A 23,990-nucleotide genomic window follows, 5' to 3' on the forward strand; every position below is an offset into this window, starting at 1 on the left:
CCATGTATTGCTATGTTTTTAAATGCTTTACTCATAAAAAACCGAATGAATATGAATGGAGCACAAGTTTGTAAGATCGTAGCACTTGGGGTTCTTGGGATTACGCCTATGTTTTGAAATGTTCAACTTTATCTTTACAAAAGATCATATTCAAAGCTCAGATATAAAATATATAGAAGGGATCACATAAATTATGTGACCACAATTCAAGCAAAAAAACCGAGCAGTTATTCTTCAAGTGACCTCAAGTAGTCGCAAGTTTATAGACTACGGGTAGCCGCTCAGCGATATTTGGAACGAACATCTATCCCGGTTCGGTCATCAAGGAACCTATCGTTAAACTAAGATAGACGTAAGAGTTAAGCTTTACAACAAACACAATATGTACTGGTAGATACGCTATACTTAAGTTTCACTGATTGATAAATTCTATGACCGCATAAATATCTAAGTGAATTCACCATTTATTACTTAAATATAAGTATTAAGACGCAACTGTTTTACTAAATTAAGCCTCTAATAATAATCTCTACATTCAATTAAACAAAGTCTGCGACAGAATTTTAATCAATCATCCTAATAAGTTAACTCAACGACACTCTATAAGTCAACACCCGAGCGGTAAACTTCCACAACTCCAGAATTAACCAAATTGAGCATTCGTATCCGACTCAATTACGCAATTCCTTTTATTATGATCGAGCATTACAGTAAAAGGAATAAGCATTCCCGTATCACATAAAACCATAATCTAACACCCTTTACCACTCCAACTGTCGGATACAATACTATAAAGTAGCTATCTTCAGCAATACATTATCCTTACTTATCTATGGCCATAACATGAAACTTGGGATCTATTTTATTATAAAGTGCATTGTCTACTAGAGAGGAGGTCGGGCGACCGCCGAACGTAAATAATTTAACTGTCTTAAAAGATTCAAAAATAGTTTCCTAACATTGCCCCCCTTAATATGTACACCATTTGTCAGGCCATAACTGGATTTAAACGACGCGTTACAAGAAAAGGGACACGCCCTCTGACAGACATACACCCGTCTCGCTCTAACGGCAGTAAACGCGGCGACAAAGTTTGTTTCCGTCTCTGTTTTACAAATGTTCTTAGTCGTGTTTACCTTGTTACAAGACCGCTAAAAATGTGCCAAAGACCAACGTCTGCTTGGATATTATAAACCTTATTGCTGTACAAATAGAATTGCAACTTGCTTGTTAATGGTGTCATGGGGGGACTCAATTGAAGCGAGACGAGCCACGAAAGAGACGCAGCGAATCGTTCTGTTTAAGTTAGTGAGTCCAAACGAGTTTTTATGTTTGGAAATCGTATTAAGCTTTTGTTGGAAACTGTTCCACTCAACGGGCATAGTTGAGGCGTTTGTGCGGTCAAACTATCGCGTTTGAATTTCGAAAAGCGGTGGGGATACTGCTGATTGGCTCGTTTTGGCCGATACACTGTGTAACGATTCGGTGGCGTGCGGTCGAGCGTAGCGCGCCAACACAGCTTTTCAAATAAGAAACACGACTTCGTATGTTTCATTCTTATTTCGGATCTAGAATTGTATTGAACCAATTTATAAATTAGTGTTATTTAAAAAATGATATGCGCCCAAAGTAATTTGTGAAGACTATTAAGTGTTAGTGTTTTGATAAACAGTTGCTGAAACTTTGCGAAAATGTCTTCTGTGCATTCTGATGATGACCAGGAGGAGATCAATGTGGACTCTGATAGCAGGCTGTCGGGACAATGTGATAGGAGCATCGCATCCGAGGACCGAGACTCTGAGCACAGCTACAACGACAGATACCACGACTCTCCAAATGAACATTTGACTGACACACAACAGAGGGTGAATCTGCCTTTCAGCATATCTCGGCTTTTAGGGAAACAGTTCGAGGATATAGATAAGCGTCGGAATTCCGGGGAGAGTGATGATAGGAGTGATCAGGACACTGAATCAGAGAGTGCTAAAGATGATGGAAAGGACAATTCTGGTTTGCCTTTGAACTTTTCACATACCCCTGGTTTATATCCTAACTCTGGACTGTTATTGAGACCGGGGTTAGGGATCGGTGCTGGGTATGGGTTCTCGAGTAGTCCAGGCGTGGTCAGAGTGCCGGCTCACAGGGCTCTGGGTGCGTTGGGAGCATGGGGAGTCACCATGGACCCGATGCGCCAGGCTGCGGCGGCGGCTTTCGCACACCAAATTGTCAAAGACCGATTGAACGGTAAGTTTCATTATTAATATCGTTTTAAGTACTGTGTTATATTCCTATATCAAGGTTGCTGATTATGTTTTTGCCGTTGTTCTTATTGGAGTCTTATTAGAATATTAAAAGCTCTGTAATGGAACATTTTAATATTCGTATTTCTCTTTCGGACAGCGGTACCGAGCAATATGAGTAAAAATTTAAATATGAAATGTTTTTGACAAAAATATACTTATTACATATTATAATTTTGTTATTTAAAAGTATTTGATTAGGTACTTTACTACTTTTAAGTGTGTACCTAATGTAATGTTATTACTTTTTATTGCTAATTATTCCCTAGGTATTTCATGTGAGCTGGATTATTATATACTGAATATGTATAGTATGCAAAACAATAGCGTTACGGAATATACCTTCCGACAGAATTTATCCGTCCAAAAAAACTCTTCTTCTATAAATCTCCAAAACCAATTTTCCGCCACCAAATCAAAAATGCCGAAACCAAAAAAGCGGAATATAACAAACATTTTTTCTTTGTTTATAAAAAAGGGACGGAATCGGGTGCCAATGTCCTCAGACCAATTACCCTCGCGTGCGAACCGATGACACGAATAGAAAACTATTTCTTTTTTTTTTTGCCTTTTTTTGGTTCCTCAGAGGCGAGATTGGAGGCGCCCCGATCTGTAATTTGTCGTCCGCCGGTCAAACTGGGGACACGATGTTTTTTACATTGTTACTTACTCATCCTGACAGAAAATTACTTGTTAACTTCGACATCTCTCGTGTAGCGTAATTTGAGGTTTATTTGTGGTTCGTTTTTAGTAGTTTTGAAATAATAGGTGATTAAAATTGTCGGTATAGCTTTTGTGTTAGTTTGCAAATTATATTTTCAATTAAGATCTTTGATAATAACTGCCTTATGCATTCTAAAGAATATATATAGCCGTAAAATGTACCCTTGGAGATTAGAATTCATTTAATAGACCGGATCTATTTTTACGATTCAACGTTAATGTTAAAAATGAATTAGGTACTGTAGCTTATTTCTCTATTACCTATATCAAAATCTGCAAAGTTTTACCAGCCAGTGTATAATCATAATATCATCTCTATCGGTTGAAAGCTAACAGACTCAAACAAAAGACCAACTACAAAATCTCAGTAAGCTTTTAAAAGCTTAGACAGATAAAGAGCAAACAAAAGCTACTCTTTCGCTTTTATTAGTGCAAAACTACCCTAATCCATTTTTTCACACCACTAGGACAATTTGCACAAAACAAATCTGCAAAAAAAATCGGAAACCCGACGCGTGCAGGCACCCAATTTTTTTGCGACCACCGGCAAAGAGGAAGCGGTAAACAGCCTATAATTGAGACAATAGCTACCCGGAATCAGACCACGATACGTGCATCGGAAATACTTCACCCATAAACTAAAAAAAAGTAAAATCTTTTGGCGCCAATTGAGAGCAGTTTTTATGACACCTATTAAACTTTTTTATAGCTTTTTAAAACATTGAAACACTTTTGACGTGACGCTATTTAAGTATTATAGTGCAATTAAATATTAATTTACATAGTTCTGATTAGTTGAAAATCATTATGCTACTGATTACTAAGTAATTAAAATTAGTTTTTAGGTAATTTGAGTTATGCCATTTTGCTTCGTCTTGCTATCGGCCTAAAGACCATTTTGGTGTGAAGAAGAAAGAATTTAGATATGCGAAATCTTAAATTCATTGAACATAAAACTTCTAAACACTTATTTTTAGTTTTGTTTCTAGTCATAAACCCAAATGTATCTAAATGTCTAACAGTTTTATTAACATTTTAATAGTGTGCGAAACTAAAAAGTATTTAAACAGATTGACCTTGATGAAGACGTATTTTTGAGCAGGTAGGTGGTCTAACGGATTTGAAAACACTTTCAATAATTAAAACTAACGAATTTTTAAAAATACCTAAACTCCCTAGGTGTCGCGGTTGTTAGTGTATCCGACTGCTGACCATGAGGTCTCGGGTTTTTTTCCGAGTCAGATCCAAAGAAATAGTACTAAGAAGTCTTTTCTAATTCATGTTAAAATATTACTCAATAGTAGCCCGGAGTTTGGTTACATGCCCGGTATATGGCAATAGGCTCGCCCCTGTTACACGAATACACTAAGATTATCAACGCATCGTGGATGTACTTTGCCTACACCTCTGTATATAACAGCCGTGATATTATGTATGTATGTAAAAGTTCCCCAAAAGATCCACATTGTCCTCTATCAGAGATTCCGCCAAACGATGCGTTTCCTTCCTCGGGGAGTGACAGTATTCCCGGTGGACAACCGCTGTGCTGCTAACTTGCACTGGTCACGCTATTGGTTAAATAAATTTAGTCTGCCCCAGAATTTTGGGACCGTTTTAGTTTGGGACAAACCTGCTACTTAGTTGAGATATATTTAAACTTGGTATATTTAAAATCTTAAATTTGCATTTGGTTCTGGACAATTATGAGCTTTCTACTTCAAAATTCGTGATGATTAAGCACTTCGGTACAACCCGTAACACGATTTTCTATTACCATTGACGAGGTACGAGTTAGCTATCCACATATTTTGTATGAAAAACTAATCAGTACCCATTGGTTGCCGTAAACTATTTTTTGTACCTTTTATTGTCATACGATAGTAGCGTCTGCAGAAAATCGCGCTAAATGTATCAAAATTACCCAAAAATAAAATGGGTCTGTACCATAATTTTGTTAGTTTTGTCGCTCCATGTAAAATAACATCGTGACAAAAGTTACGTATATAACACTGTTACTGACACAATCGGTTCATAAGATTTGTTCTTGGCAGATTTTCTCATTACATAAAGAGTTTTTTTTTGTGATTTTTTCTCTTTTTTTACCATAACTCTTGTCGTTTACATAGGTTTGTTTAGCAACAATGTTGTGTAACCGCGTGATCTGAAGCGTGTCATCTCAGTTCAGTTATCGGTAAGATCATTTTGCCCAGTTTCCGCAAATTTGCGGTTATTGCGCTTTGCTAACTGGCCGACGGCGCGGGCGTAGGCGGATGTTTGTTAAGATCTTTTAGAATATTGAAATATGTTTATTTAAAACAGTAAATTTTTTAAGTTAAGATTTTTTAATAATTACTTTCTCATTTGTGTCTTTTGCTGGAAACCCTTACAGGAAAAAGGCATCATATTATGTGTTACATAGGTATCTTATAATTTTAAACTACTCAAAGTATGGTGAAAAGAAATATATTTTATCCCGACCACGTTTGCTTCGTGAGTGACAACACAACTGAGCCTTTATAATTTGTATTAAACGTTCTTTATTAAGAACACTTTAACCAAATATTTCTAAAACACGCAACAATTTATTATTTCAATATCAACTACCACTTCAAAAATTATAGTATAATTTTCAACAATTTGGTAAATCTAACGCTTCATCGATCTCAATTGACAAACAGTTACTTAACGGCAAACACAAACATTGATTGTCAAACATTTAGAAAGTCATAACAAAAAAGCCGATCACTTTACGAAATCTATAGAGAGTGTAATAAGGCTTATAATAGGCTTCTTCAAGCCAGGCTTCCGCTTTGTCCCCTCATTATTTCCACCGCAGAATTTTCTTTGCCTTTTTGCACCTATTAGTGAGCATTGATCGGCTTTGTTATGGCTTTTTATATGCGACCGGCTTTGTGGTTGGGGTTGGAAGTCGGTTTTGGACATGGTGTAAGCGGCCATTGTCCTTTGAAAATGTACCGCTCATATTTAAACTGAATACAAGGTAAGGTAAATAGGTATTGACTGAATTTTGGAAAGGGTCTTTGTATTAGGTTGTCTGGCATTGTTCTTTAAGTTATTACTTACAGTTTGTACAACTAACCCTTAGTTTTACGAGTGTCATTTGTGTCATTCACGTGTTACGTCATTTGTCTTCACAAATCATTGCGTGTGTTTTAAAGAAACGTGGAATACATAACATTCTTGTTAAAACGACTATTCAATAGATTTCATTTCAGTCAGCAACCATAGTTTCACAAAAATCCAAATAATATTAATAAATACAGATAAAGATGACACATTTATTTAATTAGTGAATTATTTGTATGACCGAGTTATATATTAATATGTATATGTCCTGGTACAAATATAACCCTCATATGCACCTAGGAAATTAACTTCAATTTTCGAAAAGGTCTATCGTCATATACGCATCGTGTTGCGTATGAAAAAAGGATAGCACATTAGAGAAGTGCTAAAATTTCAAGAACCTTTTCAATTAGTTACTATGCGGTATTGGTTACTATACAAATTCACCTTATTGCCTATTCATAAGTAAAACCTATAGTAAATAATACAAATATCAATTTGTATTACATAAGAAACAAGATCATGCTGTATAATGTTAATGTTTTGTGAGATATCAAACTGGTTGTAATCGTTTATGTATTGAAATGCGCTTAGGTGCTTACTCTTAGATATTGCGATTGTAGGCTTTCGTGCAACTATGTAGAAGGTATTTTTATTAGTACCAGTAATAGAGAAATTACTATGTAAATAGTAACCCGCAGAATTTTGAATAATAACGGCAGATGTGGAAAAAATTTAGTACGTTGAGAAAAAATATTCAAGGGTGTAATAATTATAAGGATATTTTTAAATATTAAGTAAGTACAGTGGCACTATTTCTACAAAAATCTGTCACAATTAGATGTACTCAAAGTCTAGACCTAATGTTATGAAATTGAGTTTTCATAACATTAAGGTGAGTATTAGGGTGTTTCACTTTCTAAGGCAAAAAATTTAATGTATTATTTTTCTAGACTTTGCTCGCCTTTCAGATCTCAGTCGTGTAAAAGGTACGTATACCAAATTTCAAGCCGTTTGGATAATATTTAGGGGTTGCACACTTTGGTCACTTTTGAAAATGTATGAAAAAACACTCAACTATCAATATTCATCACATTTATTGAAAAAACAAGAAATCAAAATTCTAAATAATAATATTCTTTGGATACTAAAATTAATATACATTATGACTGACGATAAACAATACGCATCAAACAATTTTATAAGATGGTAGCTCAGCTATAAGTTCACTTGGTGACGGCTTTTCCGTGATTTTTACTACCATCAACAAGAATTGTTTTTGTTGGTCGCCTTTTACCGTTTCATTCAACTTTTCTTATATAAGAACTATTCCTCGTTCTTTATTAATAACCACCTTCAGAGCATTTATTTGGATCCTTAGTAAATCACTACAGCACTCTGTCAAATCATGGATTCCAAACAACTCGAAGAAACTTTGTTTTTTTTTGTTACAAAATCGCTTACGATAGTTTCTTTTAAGTCCAGTCCTTTACCTTCCAACCACTTCAATTCTTCTTGTTCTGCGGGTACCATTTCCAAATTTTAAAACACTTTTTCCTTCACTTCTTCACGTAAACGTTCATCAAAAGATGCCAGTCACACGTTTGTTTCTGATAGATGTTTGACATCTTTTGGCCGCTGAAATTTTTGTGTACGTCTGGGTAAGAATTTAATAACTGTAGTAAATCAAGGCTTTGGAGCCCATCGGCTTATAGGCGCCTCGTGCCAAAAAAGGATGTATATGAGACTGACAAAATCATCTATTCTCTTCATTCCTCTGCCTCCGTGGCGCAGTGGTTTAGGTCGCCACGCCGATACCACTGCAACGGGAGGTCGTGGGTTCGATTCCCACACGGAGCAATTATTTGTGCGATCCACAAATAATTGTTTCGGGTCTGGTTGTGCTTTGTGTCCGTTGTTTGTATGTTTGTAAAAGTCCCCGCGACACAAGAGCAATTCTTAGTGCGGGAGTTGTCTTTTAAAAAAAAAAAAAAAAAAAAAAAAAAAAAAAAAAAAAAAAAAAAAAAAAAATCGCGTTGAAGTATTTTCAATTGTGAAGAGAAAAGAACAATTTTAAGTGCATAATAATATATTATGCTTTTGTCATTTATCTTGTCTCATGGAATTCTGAAGCTGAAGTTGATTTCAGCCCAACCTTCTAAATGAAGGGAGTGAGACTTGTAACAACTCTTTGTAGTCCTCTCTTGGATGGTTTCGGTCCCTTAAAATACCTTAAATGTAAGTAACCAATATCACACGTTGTTTTTCTAATAATCCTCGAATAGGAGAGTCTTTGTTTAAAATTGTTGTTTATGATTTCGTCCACACATCTTGGAATTTAGCACCGGTAAATTTTGCGGTATTAGAGAGGGTTTGTTTCATTTTCTTACGGTGATAATTTAACACTAAAGTACTAGTAGTAGAGTTGCTCTTTTGAAGTAAGTCTAGCTCTTAAAAATCATTAATAGGCACTTTATGTAATAACCAAATACCTCTTTTAGTCCTTATGTTTAAAATAGATTACTAACCTGCGACAAATATAATCCCACATAAGAATTATAGAATAAAATCCCACACTTGCACAATATGGTACAAAATTCGAAATTATCTTATATCAAGATAAAAGTCACCAATGTGTGCAACCTTTAAATATTGTCCAATCACAATGAAATTTAACTGAAATGTTGTTTGTACCATTGAGACTCAGGGGCCGTGCAAAGTCGGAATAAAATCACAACTTCAGAAAAATGAAACACCCTAGTGAGTATAGACTACAACATTTACTTGTAACAGAACAACGAGCCGCTCTATGATATGTTCTAGTGTATCATCCTCTTACGAACTAAACGTCGAGCACGCAGGCCTCTTGTTACAAACCAAAGAGCATATTGGTGTAACATTTCGTCGAGCGTATTGGTGTAACATTTCGTCGAGCCACGAGTGCGTGTTGTTCTAATATAATTCATCAAGATAAACGCAGCACACGCAGCTTGTAGGTCCGACATTTCAAAAAAGAATGAACGCATGGTACAACGAAATGTTGGTAAATGCACACACGCTGTGAGCATTTACCCGTAACATAACGCCGAGCATTCGCAGGAACGTTACATTACATGGAAATGCTTTGGAAACTGAGCTTTTGCCTGTATTGTATCATTCGTAAGAACGTTACATTACACAGAAATGCTCCAGAAAATGTTGTAGTCTATACTCACCCTTATGCAGTTAGATTTTTATTAGATTGTCATTTTACTCAAAACTAAATTAAAATAAAATTCAAGCCTTAAAGAAAACTGCAAATATACTTTAAATTAGTCCATAAGGTTTACAATATTTTTCTGAGACTAAAGACATAAAGTAACGTGTTAAAGACATCAACGCACACCATCAAAATTATAGGCAAACTATTCATATGTACGTATTTATGTTCTTTATTGTACAACAATTACATTTTTGTAACTCATAAAATTATTCAACAACAGTAATATTGTACCTAAATATTTTAATCGTTCATTCACATCTGAAGATATTTATATTTTTACCTGGTAGCCATTATACAATTACCATAAGCTCCTCAATCAAAATTACACTAGTAACTAAACAAACTTATCGTTAATTAAGTATTTAAGTTTTCCAACTACAACCGCGTATAACCTTAAAAACCTTAATAATTCTGAGTAATTCCTAACAATTTGTAGTGAGCACGAGTTTATTCTAACGTTAGTGGAAGCAGGTCAAGGAATCTAAAGTGAATGCCTCCGTGATGGGTCTAATCGTTCGCAATTATTTTATGAGTTTATATAAAACTGAGGGTTTTATCCGTGAGAATATTTTATATAAAGGGAATCATTATTTATATTATTACACTGCTTAGTCTGTTATAGAATAAAGTTGTAATCAAGAGCTGTCAAAAACATACCCGTTCTGTGTTGATTCTTCTTAAAGAAGAGAGGAATAAAGATATCAATAATGACTTAAGTTACAGAAGAACCCGAATCCTGTACAGTTTTTGTAAATTTTAGCCTTCTACCAGATGAGTTAGTTGATGTTATTTTGCGTTTCTGTAATTTGAAACACTCCAAGTATAGTTACTGCCGTCGGACGATTTATTTTAAGACCGAGCTAATATCATTATATCTAATCCTCTTGATCTAGCTAAAAATAAAATAATTATTAATATCTTGTACTATCGCGTTAACTTTACATTAAAAATAGACTTCATAGATTAGCAAAATAAACCTGTTGTTTTTCACGAAGCCAAGAATAATGAATTTATTTCAAACGCAATCTCATCTTACCCGTCGGTGAAAACACGCACCTACACTTATCTATTCTCTTGTAGGAAGGTCTTGCAATTATCTGAATATTATATCTTTTTTAATTAAGTGTTATTAAAAGTTACTAGGTACTAATATATAGGGCTGGTCAGGACTGCTGGTGTAAAGACAAATACCACATTAAATATATTTTTCTACTAGCTGACCCGCGCAACTTCGCTTGCGTCAGATAAGAGAGACATAATTTTCCCCGTATTTGTAACATTTTTCACTGGTACTCTGCTCCTATTGGTCGTAGCGTGATGATATATAGCCTATAGCCTTCCTCGATAAATAGGCTATCTAACACTGAAAGAATTTTTCAAATCGGACCAGTAGTTCCTGAGATTAGCGCGTTCAAACAAACAAACAAACAAACAAACAAACAAACTCTTCAGCTTTATAATATTAGTATAGATATATTTTTAAGTTAAGAATTTAAATTACTATCACACTCGGAATAAAGTTTTTGTAGATTCGGATGTTAAGAATAATACAAAAAACGAACTCCATTTGAATAATTATTTCTTTGCTGCTCTAGGTATAAGAATTCGGTAGTGTAAGTACGGATGTGCGGTAAAGATGGATGTGGCATTCGTACTCACTGGTTAAAACAACAAAATAACAATTATAAATCAAGAGAAATACCACACTAACGTATTAATATTCGTGCAGTATAATTTATAAGTACTCTTACACATCAAAATGTCGATAATTGACCCTGACAGTCATCATCATAATTACAACTCAAGTTTTAATTAAGGACTACTGTAAAAATTTTACCTTCATTCGTGAGACAACATTCAATAAAGTCAAATAACAGCTTTTTAAACGGTATTTAAAATATGGCGGAGGCGTAAAGACATCCACGACCTTACTACAGATAATAAAAAATCAATAAAATACTAAAGATAGCTTGATTTGGTCTTAAGTGTGTTTGTAGATGTTTCACAGTTTATGGCCCACTTTATTACTTAATTTTACTTTTGAATTAGGTAAAATATTTAATAATAACGTCCAATCTAATACTTATTCAGATAATTTTCCATTCCAATTGAGAATAAATTAAATTTTATTACGTTCTAATAAAGGATATTGTCTATAAAAATATGTTAAGAAGTGAATTATCTTCTAACAAATTATGTACAAGACGGTATAGATATAAAAATTGTAACACCATACGTTTAATGGTACCATAAACACGGAAAACACTTAAAAAGATCCAATAACATTGATGGCGCCCGTCAACGATATTTTATTTGCTCGTCACACGTGTTGCGCACCTTTCTTTCAGCTATCGGTAAAATGTGCTACAAAATCATCGATACACTAATACACATGTCTAATATCGAAGCCTCCCTTCGAAAGGCTTTTCGCCCCATTTCCCGCGGGGTGGCGGTATACCGTTATGAAAATTTGACGCCAACCAATATGCGATGATATGTTCAGGGGTTAGGGCGCGTATATTATTTTGTATATTGCTAGTGTGAAACTCCCCTTGTAAGTGTTATCATTTGGATTTAGTTTGATAGCCTTGTTTGAATATTATGGTAAAGACCGCGGTCTACGATGGGTTTCTATAATCGTTTTAGTACATACATAAGTAGGATGGGATTAGTAGATGTTAATAACAAAGTCTTCTGTTAATATTTAATGGAAAATCATTTGACTTGTCTTTAGACTATGCTATTTAATAGTACAAGTTATTTTGCGTCGTCTTAATCGATGAAATGAGACTATCTTATACGAGTTCATATTTTAATGTCTATTAGTAAACTTGGCGTCGTTTCTAAGTCTTGAGAAAGGTTCGCACCTGGCAGATCATTCAGAAATTAGAATACCAGTGATCCGCAGGCTTATGTAGCTTACAACGGCAAATTTGGTACAGAAATACCTACAATTATGAATTATAATCTAGATAGGTCTTGCATGCCAAGGTTCTCTACTAAACTCGGATTATAGCTAGAATATAATACTATTTTATTGTAATTATATCTATAAAACCCATGTACTAAACACCGTCTCACTCCAAGCTATCTTATCTCATATCTATAAGGTAAGTAATCCACAAGTTGATACGTTTTATCGCCAATCCATAACGCGAGGCTATAAAAGCGGCCATATTTCAAATGTGTAAATATATGCGAGAGAAGTCTCTCCCGCGAGACGTGGACCATCTACATAAAATATTATATCGCAATTTGTGTGTTCGCTTCAGAAAGATTAGAACAAACCTTGTATAAGTGCTATTGCTTGTTGCGAAAGTTATTTAGGCTTTAGATAAATAAGAAGTTAGAAACACAATCAATTTGACACTGGGCAGAAAAAACAAAGTAGATAAAAACTGAAACAGTAGGTGTGATATGGAAATAAATTAAGTTAGTAATAATTCATCCGTGTTGTGATATTTTGGAACTAGGCTAAACTGAGACTGCTGAGATATTGATGGAACTGAAGAAGAACTATATATCTAGATATATAGATTATCTGTCTACTAACCTATTATAGATATATAGTTCTTCTTCAGTTAGAGAATCATCAATATTATTGATCCTTACGTTTAAGTGAATTCTGAACAAGTAGCTGATACTTTTCGATAAAACTAATTTCATATTGGAGGCAGTAATGGCGATTTGTAAAAAAAAAATGGTACTCAAAAACATTTTTGTAACACAGCTCAAAAATTTTCATATTTATATACTACCGCGGTTTCTATATAGTTATGTTAACGTCTAACTTTCACATCAACTTATAACCCACATATCACACAATGATATAAAAAGGCATTTCCATAATGGAATCCCGTCACATTCATTAACTTTAATAAACATGCTCTTTGTCATTCTCAGTAATGACACATTCACTTTCAGAATAAAACGAAGTGCTTTTTACTTAACAATACATCGCAAAAAATGAATGAGCAGTACTCATTATGATATGACAATGAATTGATGCCTCATGAGAGAAACATATAACTAGCTGACCTGTGAGTTTCATCCCCTATTTTACCTTCTTAGGGGGTGACTTTTGATAAAAATGTTTGCTTAATATTGATTCTGGGGTCTTTAACTATCCGGTTGTCAAATTTCGGCGTAATCAATTCAGTGGTTTAGTCGTGAAAGCATGACAGGCATGATGACAAACATGTCTTCATAGTATTAGTAGGGATTTGATGCCTTTTACTAATGCAAATAAGTAGGACAGATATATCTTTTGACACTTCAAGAATGCGTCTAAGCTATGAACACTATTTAAATGCAAATAAACTATTTAAATATAAATCTTTTTATCCTTGAATTAATATTTCAGACAATGTTTATTCATTTTAATCATGAATAAATATTGGTACACATATAAATGATAGGTAATTCTGACTATGTTCTAAAAACGTCACTTTTAATTTCCTCCCAAGATCTGTCATAACATTGTTTGTTTCTAGTGTCAGAAAAGAATCTATATCAAAGACATCTATAAGTTACTAGCTGACCCGGCAGACGTTGTTCTGCCATAAAAAAAAAATTGTCACTTAAGGGTATAAAAAATAGATGTTGGCCGATTCTCAGACCTACTCAATATGCTCACAAAATTTCATGAGAATCGGTCAAGCCGTTTCGGAGGAGTATGGCAACGAAAACTGTGACGCGAGAATTTAATATATTAGATTTTGAGTATTCATTTGTTATAACGAAAATATGATAGAAGTCTAGTATGTCGCAGTGGGTCAATTTCCGAACACTATAGCCTCCTAGCAATCAGAAAAAAGTGAAAATTGATCAGCATATCTTTCGCAGGGATTAATTCCTTTATAATATAAAAATGTCAAAGACTCTCTACAGGGGCTACTCAATAGAAAGACCGTATAAAATCGTGTGTTCTCTTAAATTCCCATAGAATGTACAACTAGGTTATCCGCAATTAGGCAACAACGTAATCCCAGTGGGCCAAGCGTCGACAGTCCGGACAAAATTTTAATGAGCGAAATGAGCAAGCGTGCGTGTAATCACACCGTCCCACAAACGTGGGAGTTTGTATTATATCTTCCAAATTGTTGCTTCTAAACAACATTTTAGTAGGAATAAGAGGTTTTTGTAACTGCTATTTGAGGTTTAAAAGATTCTACTTAGTTACTGTTTGTAATACATACAAAATGTCACATTTTTTTCCCATAGTGAACAGAGTAGGCAGAGAACAAAAAAAACGTCACTTGGTACGATCCTTACAAACTTCCCTTGCCTCTTTCACTGTCTTTAATATTGTCTTTCTATAAATATTAATTTTAATAGTGTGATTTATAATACCAAAATTATGTTAAAAGTATACGCTCACCCGTCTGATTTCAAGTTTATATATATTTTACCTATAATCACGAATATTGCACTTTTACATGTAGTAGTATAAAAAACACGCTCTTAGTCCGGCAAATTATTATAAATTGAAGAAAGTTATCTGACTACGGAAAATGTATCTTAATTGTAATTGTTATTACATAATAAAGTTACTAATGTGTAAAAGATAAAACAATATTGTATAATATAGTATTATTGTAGACCTTTAAACTTATTTAATATAATTTACATTGCCCTCATACATTTAGAATTGATAACAAAAGAAATACAGCCTTACATCATTAAGTAGAAAAAACACATGTTTTCTTAAATATTTATAGGAAATGCATTATGATAATTCAATGGATAGATTAAACACGCTAAATGTTAGCTTTTATATGCAATTTATTGCATCCTCTTAGATACGGATAAAAGGTGTGAAATTATCACTTAACATAATGAATGTTACATGGATAGTACTTTTGTTATTTACTAACTTTACACATGTTTCTATAGTTATTTAAAATACAATTTACTCTTATGACTTCTTATAGTCCATATGTTATGAAGTATTAAGTGATTCTCTCTACATTATGAATTGTAATTACATGATTTACCATTGAATAAGAAAAATATGTATTCGGCTAATTTCTATGTCAAATATTAGTGCTATGTACCTTTATACCAATAAACGTACAAACAATCTCTGATGCAACTAGTCACAAAACATACAAAATTGAAACGTTCGTTACTATTTCACAAAACCTGAACAAAAACGTTGTACAACACGGATGCAGCTCGAAACAGAATGTACGATCGCTCGTACAAGTCCAAACAAAACCTATCGCACAGGGTAACGATAGGAAACAACACACACTAAAAACACAACGTCATAAAACGAGCCTTTTGTTCGCCGGAGTGCAACGTTTGAAAATGCAACATAAGCCCCAACCCGATTGCATTTCAACCGCTGAATTTTCCATGAGGCCACCGTATCCCCGATTCCCATTCGCTTGCTAGTAACTAGTGGGAATTGGTATTCGCTTGTTGCGTACAATATGTATGAGATTTTGTCCGTTTGTTTTTTCGCATCGCACCACTGTCCGGTGTAATTGAAAAATGTTTACTCTCTGCTCCGTAGCGTGTACATCGGTGCAGGTAATTGCATATTTATGATCGCCGTGCAAATTGATTTGCAAAAAAGTGCCGAATTTTTCGCACTCAAAATCAGGCTTAAATGGAATTGTGAGTGTAGCTTACATGAAGTTTTATTCATGAGGTTTGTGTGTACATTTTTGGATGTGCATTGTTTGGAGGCGCGGACAAATGCGGCCGTGGAAAGTGATGGAGTGGCTCCATGTAATCCCAGGTGACGTCGAGGGCCAATTAGACGTCAAGCATTCGTCTTCCCGTCCTTACTTTTTCACTTCCCTCACTCGGGGGCGGATTTCGTACAGAAATATGAGCGGGAATTTGTCTCGTTTAAGTGAAAGCTATAGCGTATATGGCTGCGTATCTGTTATGTCACTTTTGTAGAATATTGCGTGAATATTATAATAAAGTGGGACGAAAATTGTTATTGTAATATAAATTTTAAACATCCACATACATATTGAACATATTTTTGAACGCACAACACTTAGTTTAGTCTCAATTATTATGTCTTTTATATTACTGTTTTGCAAAATCACAGAATTGTGTTAATCAAATCACACGAATTAGTTTTATCTGCCTAATTGCTTTCTATTTTGGACGACATCTCTAAGACCGAATTTCCAATACAGTCATAGTTGTTTTTCGATAAATAATATAATTATCCTTCCGTTTGTTAAATAATAAAATAAAAGAAGTACAGGCAATCAAACGCCTCCATTTTAAAAATATCTTACCCTTCATTCATATAACGTTTAGTGTGTTTTTCAATTCAAACAATCCGTTATTCATTCAGTTTTAAAAACCCCAAAAAGTTTCAAATTTAATTTTCCGTTTTCCAAACTGTGGGGTATGATAAAGCGATATAAATAAAGGAGATACGCAATGAGTGGGCAAACCCAAGGGCGAAGGGTAGCGTAATATCATAAAGGGTTAAACCCCAGACGGTTAAACCTTTCAATGTTAATTTGTTCGTTAATTTTTCTCTGCCATTTTCACTGACGTAATTAGGGTTCCCGTTTTAAAATTAACGCCCATGATTTTTTATCGTTTGAAATTGTTTTTTCACTAATTTTTACGGTGATGCGTATTCTATTAGACGCTTTATTAAGAAGATTAAGTTAGAATGTTAATGAATTTCTTATATCGTGTAATATCTATGGTACTTATTATATAAAAGATGATAAAAAGTTTTATCTTTTCACACACTTTTTTTACACAAAATAAACTCCATGTTTTTAAAGGAAATGAATTTAGTAAGTACATACATTGTACACTTTTCTTTGTAATTTTCTTTGCAAGTTGATTGGCATTTTTATCACAAGAATTCATTCAAGAAATAACTATAACTTTCATCAAATATCTCTACTCAACATCAACTAAATGTAACATGTTCGTTGAATTTAGCAATCCTACTTTGGAAAAAAAAACAGCCAGCTATAATTCATAACTACCTATTTACTCCTATATTTTTCGAAACATCTAATTCTTACCTATTAAACACAGCCCAAAAAAATTACATAATATAACCCATATTCACAAAACAACCCGAAAATATACCAAATATCCCTACAAACCACTATACCGCGAGTCGTATCGCATGAATCATACCGGTCGTAACCGGATTACCGGCGCGGAATCAAGTTACGGCACCCTTTTCCACCCGGGCCTGATGTGAGCCGACATAACATGTGTTTACTATACCTAATCATTTATGTTCTTTTGTGGCCTGTGTGCGATCATGTTAAATGGACGGTGGAAATCGATGGTGTAGTTTGGTTCAGAAAACTTGGTCGGGTTTATGTGCATAGTTATTCTTTTGATAGCTAGTTATGAGGTATATTTTCTTTATTATTAGAGTGATATATTAGATATAGCATTTATATTTAATAGGGACAAGTAGGATTTTTAAGTAAAACTTGTTAGATACACAAGAATAATCTTTCTGAAACTTAGGAAAAGACCACTCGCTTTGCATCGCTACGCAGTCGCATATTGCAGTATCCGCAATCAGACAGCAATCCTGACGCATTATAATCATACTAATAAATAGAACAAACGGTTTTATTAAAATAAATTTTCCTTGTAATAATATAAGTAAAGGATTGTTCAGTCTCTGGCTGAAAATTGCAATATTCGCCAAGGCTCAGCTTCCCATCTTCAGCTATGAATACCATGGACATAAAATATCTGTAGAGTTGTAGAGACAGAACTTTATGGAACCTAATGAAAATTATGCCTATGATAGGCATAATTTTAATTACTATAAAGTTTTGTTTCAATGAAAAATAGATCATACTGGTCATAAACGTCGTCTGAAAAAAACATAAGACAAATTAATTTATTAACTATTTTAAGTTTCCATTCAAAAGACGTACTTCGTGCAGTCGGAAATGAATAATCCGGCTTGCCTTTAAACTTAAATTGCGAGGGGGAACAAAAGTCACTAACAATCTTAAACTACGGCCAACTTACGTACTCCCTAGCAATTGCTACATAATTTGCGGTCACGTAAGTCCGCCATTACGGTCGCCGACCGACCAATGAGAACGCGCCGTTTAATATGATTCCATATTTGATGTGAAAAATGTTTTTTTTTGGATAAGGCAACATACTGTTTATCAGCCAGCAATAGGTCGAATGTTTTAATTTAGAATGTAAGATAAGTGTTTGCGTGTTTTAGATAAAAAAACATGGAGGTTTTGTGTAATTAAAAATTGTAATTTACGCTTTATAGAGTTCTTTATTACTGTGTAATTTGTTGTAGCTACTAGTTTGTAGGCAATTAAATAACAATGAATGACTAGTAATAGTTCACCTATAGATAGAAGATGACATTTTCAGATCGGATCTCAACCTCCTATAAGTAATAATTCGACAATCTTATTTATCCTTGTCGGCACACAATTGCAAAAAAATATAAACTACAATGAGCTAATACTAAATTGCGATGGCTTAGCTAATAGTGTGTTTAAATCAAAACTAAATTTAATTTTTGAATCGTATACCTATTATTATATACGGTCCAGTAAATAGGCAGACAAATTGTTATAAAATTGTTCAAGTAAATGGACATAAATACGTTATTATGTTGATTGTAGAATAATATGTACATGACATTGAAAACAATATGGTTAACAACATGATCTCATCTCACGGATCATTTAATGCAAATCGATCTATTACGGAAAACGTTGGCCATTACCGGCCGCTCGACCAATCGCAACGCGCCATTTAAATAGTAATTTATTGAGTTTCGAATTTTTAAAACGTGATTGCGCCCGCCATCTTGGATGTAATTTTGAAAAGAGAACGTGCAACAGCTACTTTGAAACGATTTGTAACGATTACTGCTTCCTTTTTAAAAAGTAAGATAACTTGCGGTTTGTGTGCCAGTGTTTTAAGTCGAGTTTCGTTGAATGATGTTGAACATGTAATTTTACATTTATTATAGACGGAATATTTTGATTACGACGTAATCACGGGGTTCTATAATACATACTTCATAGGAACGTAATAATGAGTAATATGAGTGCGTACTTTAATGAGATTTTTATTTATTCATGGTTTTTCTTTGAGTAATTTTCGAAATGTTTGATTGTTCTTAGTATTAAATCGTGATTTCAATTATAAAGATAAGGTGTAAATGTACGTTTGTGAGTCGTAACTGTTGTAATTGCTTTATGGTTTCAGTTGATATAGAATTACTAAGCAAAATTTGAATAATCTATTAGTGCGAGACTTTAACTTAGATCTTAAGATTGTTTTCAAAGAAAATGAATCACACAATCGAAATTAAAATAATTGTTTTTATGTGCGTACTAGGTAATTGTTTTTATTCGCACCATTATTTTCTAAGAATTGGAAAGGGAATTTTACATAACGAAGTATGAAGTCATTGGTACAACTAAGATGAACAATCATATTTGTTTTACACCCAATAAAAATGATTAAAACCATTCACAGTAATAAATTTACTGGGATGGCTTAAGTTAAAAAAATACAAATAAAATACATAAATGTGCACTAGGAAATAAGTAAAATAAGTTTTTTATTTTGATTCTTCCATATTCTTTACATCAAAGAACAATGGCAAAAAAATCACTTATATTTTTTGAGCGTCTTCGAATCTCAATATTACCAATGTACTTTATTAATTATCGTATGAATTTCAGGAATATCATTTTTACCTCTGAAAGCGACATTTAATAGATTAAACAAAAAGTAAAAAATTGACTATCTAAGAATGATTCTCCATTTCCTTTAGATTAAAAATGTTGCCATTAGGTACTTTGTTGTTTATTAAGTAGATTTATGTTATCTTTGTCTATTTAATTGTTTAAATAACTAAATAGTCTTCAACGTGACATATATTGTTATGACAAATTATTAAAAACAGTTACTAATAAACTGAAAACTTCTCATTTATTTTGCTCATACAAAGATATATTTACAGTCAACAGAGATATTTTAGTAGTATTATCTTTTTAAAGTATGGCAACTATATATTGTCTACTTCGGTTCGATTTGATTGTTTGTCGTTGACGTTTGGTTTCGGCATTGACGTGTTGTTGTGTTTTTCGATTACTATTGCTTTTTCGTACCTATTTTCAAACAACTCTGACTTACTGAGGATTTCTGCTCTATTTGTCAACCCTGCATCTCTAACGGATTTCGATTTGGATTGCATCTACATGACTTCTACTGATTCATCATGGACGTTTTCCTAGCTTTTTGGATTTTGTGAACTAGTATAATACTTCTTCAAGTATGGGAAGTCGTGTCAGACTGACTCGAATTCTGTGCGTGAATTGTAACATAGAATAGCTTCCGCTGATACCCTGCTTTAGAACAAAATACAAGAGTTGCCACATTGCTGATTAGCTGGGTTTATCCAATAACATCATCATCATCATCATCATCTCAGCCGGGAATCGTCCACTGCTGGACAAAGGCCTCCCCCATCGAGCGCCAATAGAATAACATATCTCACGAAAATAGGTTGTCCGGTGGATAGACATACTCGTACAATAGGCTGTTCTGCTGACTTTAGTCTGGTACTTAGGATAGCCCAGGCATCAAGATAATGTACCAACTGAATTTTAAAATGACATGATAATCAGAGATGTGTATGAAAGAAATAAATAATGTATAACCTTTTCATTTTTTATTTACCTTTGTTGTTACAACCAAGCTGATTTATACTATCTGATAACTTAAATACCCCATAAAACAGTTTGTTTTATAATATAGCAGTCTAGTTGAAGGAACAATGACTCAATTAAAATATGTGGAGTGAAGTTAGCTACAAATGTTTTATCAGCAGCTATCGGCTCTTTATCTCTTTATTAACGCAAAGAATTGGAAATGTAGACATAAGACCCAGAGGTTACCATACGGAAATCTCTGGGTACATATTAGTTTTGGGGCTATACCTGCTCGAAAGGTTAAGGCAGTCAACTTCACTACGATGACGATAGTAATACAGGGTGTAATTGACAGCTAACGGTCAATTATAACATTTTAATGAAGTGATGATGACATAACCTATAAAAATATAAACTCAAATTACTCAGGATCTCCGGTGCGCCTAATGAACATATTTATATATTTAGAGTCGGGAATTAATGCTGCATATTATAACATTTGTTTTATTTGAAGACGCAACATTTTAAAATTAGTGATTATGATGTATGAGATTTTGCCATTGTTCTTTGACAACATAATTCAGTCCCAAACAACTGAAGACATTCAGTCTTCTGCCACTAATTCTCTTTTACAAGCTTCAACAACTTCTTACAAAATCTTCAACTCCAAATAACACAGTTATTATCTTTCCAGCGTCATTCCCAATCACCCGACGGATCGGCCATCCGTACCAGAATAGGACACCGCCGAAACGCAAGAAGCCTCGCACGTCCTTCACGAGGTTGCAGATAGCTGAGCTGGAGAAACGGTTTCATAAACAGAAGTATTTAGCGTCGGCTGAGCGAGCGTCTCTGGCGAAGACCCTGAAGATGACTGATGCACAGGTTAAGACGTGGTTTCAGAACCGACGGACTAAGTGGAGGTGAGTTGATGAAGATATTTATTACATAAGTTAAGGGTTTGTTTTGTTAAAATATATTGTATGTGTTTTTGGGTAGGTTTGGTGTTTATGGTTAGGTAAAGCAAAATGATTGAAGAAGATTCAGGCTTTTGGGAAGTAGGAAATCTATTCCGAATAATCTAGTGGAAGATTAACATAAGGGTGAATTTAGTATCAGATTAGTTTGAATAAATACTTAGTTACCAGATGGAAAAAATGACTTTTATAACCAATAATTATAATTAGACTTTAATACGGCAGAAAATAGGCTAGGCTAGGAATTATGGATCCGAAAATAAGTTCAAAAGAGACAGATCCAAACTACTTTAAATAAAATTTCCAACATGATCTTTAGTGCTCTATATTAAAACAGCAATATACTAATAACAAGTCTCAATATAAATTAATAAGGTTTTATTAACAAAAGCGCTACATCTAATTACCATATACATCTACATTTAAATACGTACTTCTAACAATTTAAGTGAAGGCGTCAACATTCCTTTAGCTTGCTTGTCGTTGTTTAGATAAACCGAAAACACTCATCACCAGACTACATGACCTTTGATACTCTACATATTAGATAGACAGACAGGTCTTTATAAAATGGTTATTGTATAACCAACGATTGAGCTCTCGTATGGTGTATTTTGTTGGTATAGACAGGTCGTGTTATTCTGGTTTTCGATGTTCCCTAATAGTATATGACTGTAAAAAGTTAAGTAGAGAAGCCGTTTAAAGATACACCCACTAAAGTATTTGTTTTAATTACATCTCGTAAAAGTTTAAAAGGGTTGTTGAACATGAAACAGTTTTTTTAATGTGGTATGGACGATATGAAAAGTGTATGAGCGTTTAGTGGAAAATATTTCGAGTGATGTCACTAGTCACTTTTATTGTTTCTTTTTACTGAGAAAATTATAGTGTAGTTTTTTTCCGATTAAGTTTTAATATAATTCTAAGAAATGAAAATGCATTATAGTACCTATAGTTTTTAATAACTGTGAAATAAAATTTATTTACAACGTCATAATATTGTGAATTTCAAACTTATGGTTTTTTACTAAATTGTTATCAAAAAGAAATTGCATCATCAGATCTGATACAGTAATTCAGTTACTATTAGTTACATTAAGTAACCAACTATTGGTTCCATTCGATAACTAAAACCAATAGCTCCAGTTCCAACAAGTTTTTAAACGATAATTTTAATCAAATTACATGCATTATATATGTAAAGAGGCATAACAGTTCCAATAAATTATATTGAAAACATCGATTAACATAAATTAATTAGAATCGTTCAATCAATGAACGTACACATGTTTTCTAAGTGCTTTTAACTTGCAACACCGTACCATTTAATTTATGGCAACATTAGTTCGACCATAAATTTTAATGTCATCTATAACCACAGATAATGTTAGGTTTCTTGTCTATGACATGTAGTTTTATGTTCAAAAAGCTATTTCTACGGTATTTTCTTGTAAAGTTTGTAGTATTACATAGTGTTTAACGCTTGTAAAGTTACTTGGATCATTTTATTCCTTTCATAATGGAGCCTTAACATAGCAATTACTGATAGAAGATGTAATGTTCTAATTACATAGCATAAACTGCAAAGAAAATTACATTATTTATGTCTTTTATATTGGAATTTTATCAGCTAACATGTACTGAAACGCGGACAAGTCTAATACTGTATTTACAATATATATATGCAGAATATGCCAATAAAAGCATCACTAATTTTATAGAATGTATTCAATAATACCTCGAACTTACTTTATCTGTCCTTCTGTAACATTAAACTTCTTATACCTAACTCTATTTTTTCCAAAGATCGTCAGCTAAGCAGATTAAAAGAGGATGATGTTAAAACGCGGGCGGAGCCGCACAAATTGGCTAGTTACTAAGTATATAACGTAGAATCGGTATCTTTATATATATAATTCTTCTGTAAGTGTGTATGTCACTGAACTTCTCTTAAACGACTGGA

At 33.6% G+C, this 23,990-nt stretch overlaps 1 protein-coding gene across 1 annotated transcript in view; it reads left to right on the forward strand.

Annotated features, from left to right (window-relative positions):
- The first annotated feature begins 1,397 nt into the window (after nt 1-1,397).
- The window catches only part of C15 (homeobox protein C15), a 38,227-nt gene continuing 15,634 nt past the window's right edge, over nt 1,398-23,990 (forward strand). The window contains exons 1-2 of the mRNA XM_076130535.1: nt 1,398-2,244; nt 21,745-21,973. Coding sequence (XP_075986650.1) covers nt 1,692-2,244; nt 21,745-21,973 — 782 coding nt within the window. The 5' untranslated portion in view covers nt 1,398-1,691. The remainder of the gene's footprint in view (nt 2,245-21,744; nt 21,974-23,990) is intronic.

Source organism: Anticarsia gemmatalis, chromosome 24 (genome assembly GCF_050436995.1).
Source record: "Anticarsia gemmatalis isolate Benzon Research Colony breed Stoneville strain chromosome 24, ilAntGemm2 primary, whole genome shotgun sequence".
In the NCBI taxonomy this organism is placed as follows: domain Eukaryota; kingdom Metazoa; phylum Arthropoda; class Insecta; order Lepidoptera; family Erebidae; genus Anticarsia; species Anticarsia gemmatalis.